The 7,640-nt window shown below is 46.3% G+C and overlaps 1 protein-coding gene across 4 annotated transcripts in view; it reads right to left on the bottom strand.

Annotated features, from left to right (window-relative positions):
• Positions 1-962: 962 nt before the first annotated feature.
• Positions 963-7,640, bottom strand: part of SREBF1 (sterol regulatory element binding transcription factor 1) — a 25,963-nt gene continuing 19,285 nt past the window's right edge. For 3 of the 4 annotated variants that reach the window (XM_072119863.1, XM_072119862.1, XM_072119864.1), the window contains exons 17-19: positions 5,532-5,723; positions 5,326-5,437; positions 963-2,226 (exon numbers count right to left, since the gene is read on the bottom strand). In XM_072119863.1, the coding sequence (XP_071975964.1) occupies positions 2,006-2,226; positions 5,326-5,437; positions 5,532-5,723 (525 nt within the window). In that variant the 3' untranslated portion in view covers positions 963-2,005. Of the gene's footprint in view, positions 2,227-3,629; positions 4,244-5,325; positions 5,438-5,531; positions 5,724-7,640 lie in introns of those variants that run through there. The other variant, XM_072119865.1, reaches the window with a different exon arrangement.

Raw genomic sequence — 7,640 nt, forward strand, 5'->3', positions numbered from 1 at the left:
TGATTTTTTGTTCACCAATAAATGTAAATTCTTGTTAATGGAAAAATAAGACATCCCCTGAAAATAAGACCTAGAGCCTCTTTAGGAGCAAAAATTAATATAAGACGCTGTCTTATTTTCAGGGAAACAGGGTAGTTGCCCATGGAATCCAGTCAGAGCTCATGTTTCATTTTATAAACAGCTGTGGGAAAATGAAAGCTGAGCTCTGATTGGTTTCCATGGGCAACTGGAACAGTTTTACCCTAGACACTGATAAATCTCACCCATAGATCGATTATAGAGACATGACGTAGATATAATAGGAGATAAATAGATGATAGAGAGATCTGGTCCTACCAATAAAGCTTATTTGATTTGATACAAGATGGATGCAGGAGGGGATTTATCACAGCTTGTCAGGCATTTTTCCGATGTACAAGCCTTAGGCTGAATTTACACAAACGTATGCCCGGGGGGGCGTAGCTGGGCGGCCATAAGTCCGGCGCGATGGAGAGGAGGAGGGGTGACCATGTATGGGCCGTGCACATGGGGCATGTCCTATCTATTTCCCGTGTACGGAGCGGTATGGTGCCGCATGCGTATGGCACCGCAATGCTCTGTGTGGCCAATGCCGTCTATGGGTGATATATGCGGCCGTACATATGTCCCCCATACAGTTGTGTGAATGCGGCCTATGAATGGTAATAATTTATCGGAAATGAGCTGAAAGATAAGTCAAAGAACAGAAGTGCTCAAAGAAAAAAACTGCAAGACGTCAGATACGTTTATTTATCGATTTATTACCAGCAGATTTATAACTAGCAGCAGTTCCCCCGATCCCCACTAGGGGACGCCTGTTGATTGCAGTTTTCCATAGAACCTTCCCATGGAGAGGTGACATATTACCGGACCCTTCCACACCATTGTGTCCCCCTATAATATCCATCCAGTTCATTGATCTCAAGGAATAAGGAGCCGAGGAGCAAAGCAAAAAAACTACTTTATTATTATTTTTTCCTTATAAAAGAAAATTATAAATATTTCGGCATAAAATCCTCTGTACAAAAACACTAAGAAAATAAGATCTGAGAAGTGGGTGAGTTGGGTGATTCCCCAGTGTGTTATGTACATGGTGAGGGGTGGGCCAGGGGTCTCAGGGTATTCAATATGTCGGTGACCCATTCACATAGTGCAATGTCTTCTGTATGGGGCGGTGGCAGGACCTGATTACTACGGACGAGAGCCCGACCCATTTATTACAATCATCCATGAATATGCTAAATGCTTGGAGAACCCCTTTAAGAGGGAACCTGTCAGCAGGTGTAACCATTACAGACAGCGTTATGTATTGCCCTGGAGATATGTGTAATCAGACCTTTGTGTATGTTATTAGTAGAAGCAGGACTGTGATTTATGGATTTCTATTCCAGGATTGTAGAAGTGGGGCAGGTCCTCACACTGCTGTGCTCTGTGTTGAGCTGCTCCATTATCCCACCAGCCTACTACTGAGCTCAGTGCTGATTGCTAAGAGCACCACCGTGTAAGGACAACCCCATAGTGCACAATATCAATCCATATATCACAGTCCTGCTGTAACACATCTCTCCAGGGACAATACATCATACAGGATGCACAGAGCACAGCAGTGTGAGGACACGCCTGCTGAGGGTTTCCTATACATTGTGTAGTAGATGTAGATGGAAGATGTAGAGCTGTGTGTTATGTCTCTGTGAGGTCCCTGTCATCTACACATCACTGAGGCGGCCATCTTGTCTTGTCTGACCTGAGGTAACAACCACCAGGCTGTGTCCTGAATACTGAGAACATTGCCCGCTACATGACCGCCCCTCCTGGTGTGTAAACTAAAGGGGAGGGGTAAAATCTCCACCGGGAGCTGTATAAATATTTGGCAACCATTTAAACATGGCCGCCACTTCTTACTTTACATCTTGGTGATGCTTCACAAGCAAATACTGAAGAGCTGACAGTCAGCAGCCATGACACAGGGCGAGGAGCAGGGAAGGGTCTAGCTGGAGGTCACCGCCGTCCCGCTGCCCAAACTCAGGATGAACTGCTGACAGTCCTGCAGCGTGCGCTTATCCCCGAGCTTCTCCAGGGTGCGGGCAGCTTCAGCCAACATACCCACCCGCTGCCCCGGGGCAGATAGGAAGGAAGGGGGCAAGTAGCGGCAAGCTAAGAGAAGGGCTTCAGCGTGCTCCCGAGTCGGTAGAGTCACCTCACAGGTCCCTGATAGGAAGAGAGAGGGCGCTAGAGTTACACAATAGTCACAGGACTAGTCACTGGGGAGACTTTATCCCAGATATAGGGGTGCACCTGAAGCGTCACTATCCTGTCCCCCAAGTGTCAGCGTGTCCCTGTCCCTCAAGTGTCAGCGTGTCCCTGTCCTGTGCCCCAAGTGTCAGCGTGTCCCTGTCCTGTGCCCCAAGTGTCAGCGTGTCCCTGTCCTGTACCCCAAGTGTCAGTGTGTTCCTGTCCTGTCCCCCAAGTGTCAGCGTGTCCCTGTCCTGTCCCCCAAGTGTCAGCGTGTCCCTGTCCTGTCCCCCCAAGTGTCAGCGTGTCCCTGTCCTGTCCCCCAAGTGTCAGCGTGTCCCTGTCCTGTCCCCCCAGTGTCAGTGTGTCCCTGTCCTGTCCCCCCAAATGTCAGCGTGTCCCTGTCCTGTACCCCAAGTATCAGCGTGTCCCTGTCCTGTACCCCAAGTGTCAGCATGTCCCTGTCCTGTCCCCCCAAGTGTCAGCGTGTCCCTGTCCTGTCCCCCCCACGTGTCAGCGTGTCCCTGTCCTGTCCCCCAAGTGTCAGCGTGTCCCTGTCCTGTCCCCCAAGTGTCAGCGTGTCCCTGTCCTGTCCCCCCAAGTGTCAGCGTGTCCCTGTCCTGTTCCCCCCAGTGTCAGTGTGTCCTTGTCCTGTCCCCCAAGTGTCAGCGTGTCCTTGTCCTGTCCCCCAAGTGTCAGCGTGTCCCTTTCCTGTCCCCCAAGTGTCAGCGTGTCCCTGTCCTGTCCCCCCAAATGTCAGCGTGTCCCTGTCCTGTCCCCCCAAGTGTCAGCGTGTCCCTGTCCTGTCCCCCCAAGTGTCGGCGTGTCCCTGTCCTGTCCCCCAAGTGTCGGCGTGTCCCTGTCCTCCCAAGTGTCAGCGTGTCCCTGTCCTGTCCCCCAAGTGTCAGCGTGTCCCTGTCCTGTCCCCCAAGTGTCAGCGTGTCCCTGTCCTGTCCCCCCAAGTGTCAGCGTGTCCCTGTCCTCCCAAGTGTCAGCGTGTCCCTGTCCTGTCCCCCCAAATGTCAGCGTGTCCCTGTCCTGTCCCCCAAGTGTCAGCGTGTCCCTGTCCTGTCCCCCAAGTGTCAGTGCTATAACCTTTATAGTAAGTATAATCTGGGGGACACTTGTGTGATACATTTATAACCGGTTATATCTCAGGATATTACATGACCTTCTACAATATAATGCATTTTATTCCATATACTTGTCATTTATATGTCATTGCACACATTGGGCCTCATTGTCTGTAACAACCAATCAGCGGTCAGTCTACTACTGAAGCACAAGCTGATAGGATGCTACAGGCGTGCTGGGATCTGGGATCTGATTGGTCAGCTATAGATATGCCATTGTACACACAGAGAGGCGGCTGCAGTCAATTCTTCTTAAAATCATTTAATAGAAAGATCAAACTCCAGATCCATAATATAATATATCTACAAGCTGCGACACGTGACGTCCCCCTCATCCACCCACTGACTCGGGTCAAAGAGTCCAGAAACTGATCAGGGGGGAAAAGACTGAATCCTCTCAGTGATCCTGGACCCCGAAACATCATCTGGGCCAGTGTCAGGGGGCAGAGGTCATCACTGGGGGTCATATAAAGAGGGGCAGCTAACAATGATCAGATGTTAACCCCTTTAAACCATCCAGGGGGCGGAGCTTGACACACGTTGTTCTCTGAGCCCGGTCCTCATGCTCCGCCTCCCTAAACGTCTTTCATTTTAAAAATGGCTGCTCAATACACGCGACTGAGTCCAATCCAGAAACCGCAAGCGACAAGAGTCCATCCCAAGGTTTCCTCTTCTCCGTACACAAAAAAATAAAGTGAAAACTGAAGATATTGCAATGTGATAAAGTCCTTCCTGCTGTCCTCTCCCCGCTCCCACATGTCCGCCACGCTGGCAGGGGGCAGTATAGGGGCGGCTGATGGGCAGTTACTGACAGGGCAGGGTCGGGAGGGTCACGCTGCAGCTGACAAGCCGCGCAATATCTGCAAATGAAAGAGAAGGAGCTTCAGTATCAACTGCTCTGACACCCCAAAACCTGCCCCGACCGCCACATGCAGTGCAACTGTAAGGGGATAGCAGATAATATCCTCTGTGGTCTGATCACTACTGACCCAGCACAGCACCACGCAAGATATAGTGGCTGTGCCTGGTATTGCAGAGTATTCCTATTCATCACTGGATGGTCACATGATTGGATGCAGCACCACAGGCCGATATTGATTACCTATCCTTAGGATTGGCGATCAATAAAAAAAAAAGAGGTTTCTTGTGTCAGTAAATCTTCCGTGCTAGAATTCGCCTTCAGGGGACGCGATCAGTCTCCAAGGACTGAACTGCAGGTATTGACTTTCTCACGCTCCAAGAATGTAAAACCGTGATGTGGCGCCATATATGGACACAACCCAAGGCTCCTATTATGTGGTACAGAGGTGTATGGTCCCTATTCAGGACTATGGGAACATTGCAGGATCGACTAGTAATGTCTTATTGCTAGGGGTCCGACTTTGAGGACCCCCATCAACCAGATGGGATTTCTTTTCCCCCAGAAAAAATACATTTAGGTAAAACTCCTTCTAGATAACACAGGATTGTATCGTTACAAGGGTCCAGACGCCCCAAAAAATGGCTGCCCCCCACATTAACAATCCACCAACAAGGTCCCGGCCATATTAGTTTCCATGCACTGTGTGTGTCACCACGCGGGGTTAATGGATGGAATTCCAGATCACTTCCTCTGGGAAAGCGAAACCCCCTCCATGAAATGTATCCATGTATTAAGAGATGATTGATCTGCATTGTCTCTCTGGTATCAGCCATCTCTAGGGTCCTTCTCATTAACCCCTTCGGTATGCACAGCTCAGAAGCTTGTTAGTTAAGGGTTAATCAGCGGGTATAAAAATAATGGCGCGTATATATGTAAGGGGTGGTGGTAATCACTGCCCTCACCGACCAATCAGTTCCCAGCTCTAGCATGTGACTGGCTGCGCCAATTTTTATACAATACCCCTGTGAGCATCAACATGTCGTGCCGATGCCACCCAGAGGTCTACGGGTTACAACCTACCTTCTTTACTCGATGGAGCCACCCTCCTACGCAAGCTCCGGTCCAGCAGCTGATGTGTCCGCGTGGGACTGGCGCCCGCCATGAGCCGAGCTGTGGCTTCATGAAGAAAGACCTGAGACAAGGGCAAGAGAGGTCAGAGGTCACATGGTGGATTAGGATCTTCTGGTCAGATTAGGGTGAGCATTGACCATACGGTTTATACGCACCCTGCGCATCGCGGGCCTGAACGATTGTGCTAATCTGCGTAAACTGCTGAGGTCGAGCTGGAAGCCCCGGAGCTCCTGCGGGGACGCGGGGTGTGTGGGGCTCGGCTGCTGTGCTGGACAGTTCTGCTGCTGCTGCTGCCAGATGTTAGTCCTGGTCACCAGGAGAAGGTCACACATGAGGAACTGCACCGCCTGGGGCAAGAGAGAGGGGCATTACATGACATAACCACTACAGAGGCTCCACAGCAATCGCCAATACTAAAGGACATATAGCGCCAGGATGAAGGATTGTAAACCAAGCACACTGACATACTGGTGTGCGTCCCCTCTGGCAGGATCTGCTCTTCTTTCAGCTTCTGATCTCTTGTTTTTACAGAAAAAAAAGACTGTAAAAATTATGCAAATGACCCCTCTAGTTAATTTGCATAATTTTCTAAACCTTTTTTGAAAGTTTTGTAAACTAAAATAAGAGTAGATCCTGCTAGAGGGGGCACATACCAGTCTGTCAGTGTTCTTGGCGTACAATCCTTCATCCTGGTGGTAGATGTCCTTTTAAAATGCCCAGGACATAGACATATATACAAATGGAAGCGCCCCTTTAAGAGTTTATGTACAGGAGGATTAGCAGCGCATGTATTAGAAGGGGCATCTGAGAAGGTTGTGCTGCACCACCCAGACCACCAGGACTGCAGCTGCTAATAAAACAGAAAAGCAACAAAAATCCTACAAATGGTAAAACAACAAGCGGCGGCTATGCTTCAACCCAAACCACTAGATGGCGCCAGAACGTTACACAGCAGCAAGGGAAGAAGTGATGGGGGTCATTCTAATAGGAAGAGGGGTCCAGTGCAGTGTTAGATACAGGGTGGTCCGATAGATATGGTGGTAGATAAATAGATAGATAGATAGATAGATAGATAGATAGATAGATAGATAGTTAAATATGAGATAGATAGATAGATAGTTAAATATGAGATAGATAGATAGATAGATAGATAGATAGATAGATAGATAGGAGATAGATATGAGATAGATAGATAGATAGATAGATAGATAGTTAAATATGAGATAGATAGATAGATAGATAGATAGATAGATAGATAGATAGGAGATAGATAGAGAGATAGATAGATAGATAGATAGATAGATAGATAGATAGTTAAATATGAGATAGATAGATAGATAGATAGATAGATAGATAGATAGTTAAATATGAGATAGATAGATAGATAGGAGAGAGATAGATAGATAGATAGAGAGATAGTTAAATATGAGATAGATAGATAGATAGATAGATAGATAGATAGATATGAGATAGATAGATAGATAGATAGATAGATAGTTAAATATGAGATAGATAGATAGATAGTTAAATATGAGATAGATAGATAGATAGATAGATAGATAGATAGATAGATAGATAGTTAAATAGATAGATAGAGAGATAGATAGATAGATAGATAGATAGATAGATATGAGATAGATAGATAGATAGATAGATAGATAGATAGATAGGAGATAGATAGAGAGATAGATAGATAGATAGATAGATAGATAGATAGATATGAGATTGATAGATAGATAGATAGATAGATAGTTAAATAGATAGATAGATAGATAGGAGATAGATAGATAGGAGATAGATAGATAGATAGATAGATAGATAGATATGAGATAGATAGATAGATAGATAGATAGATAGTTAAATAGATAGATAGATAGATAGATAGATAGATAGATAGATAGGAGATATATAGATAGATAGATAGATAGTTAAATATGAGATAGATAGATAGATAGATAGATAGATAGATAGATAGATAGATAGGAGAGAGATAGATAGATAGATATGAGATAGATAGATAGATAGATAGATAGGAGATAGATAGATAGGAGATAGATAGATAGACAGATAGATAGATAGGAGATATATAGATAGATAGATAGATAAAGAAAGCGGGCAGCACTCTGTTGTAGAAAAAAGTAAAAAAGTGTCTTTATTCCATAGTGAGCAACTGATACACGATACGCGATACGATCCAACCGCAAAGATCTCCCGGTACCGTAACATTTTTCAGAAGCTGGACATCTAGAGAAACATCTCAGTTT

The sequence above is a fragment of the Engystomops pustulosus genome, chromosome 8 (assembly GCF_040894005.1).
Source record: "Engystomops pustulosus chromosome 8, aEngPut4.maternal, whole genome shotgun sequence".
Classification (NCBI taxonomy): domain Eukaryota; kingdom Metazoa; phylum Chordata; class Amphibia; order Anura; family Leptodactylidae; genus Engystomops; species Engystomops pustulosus.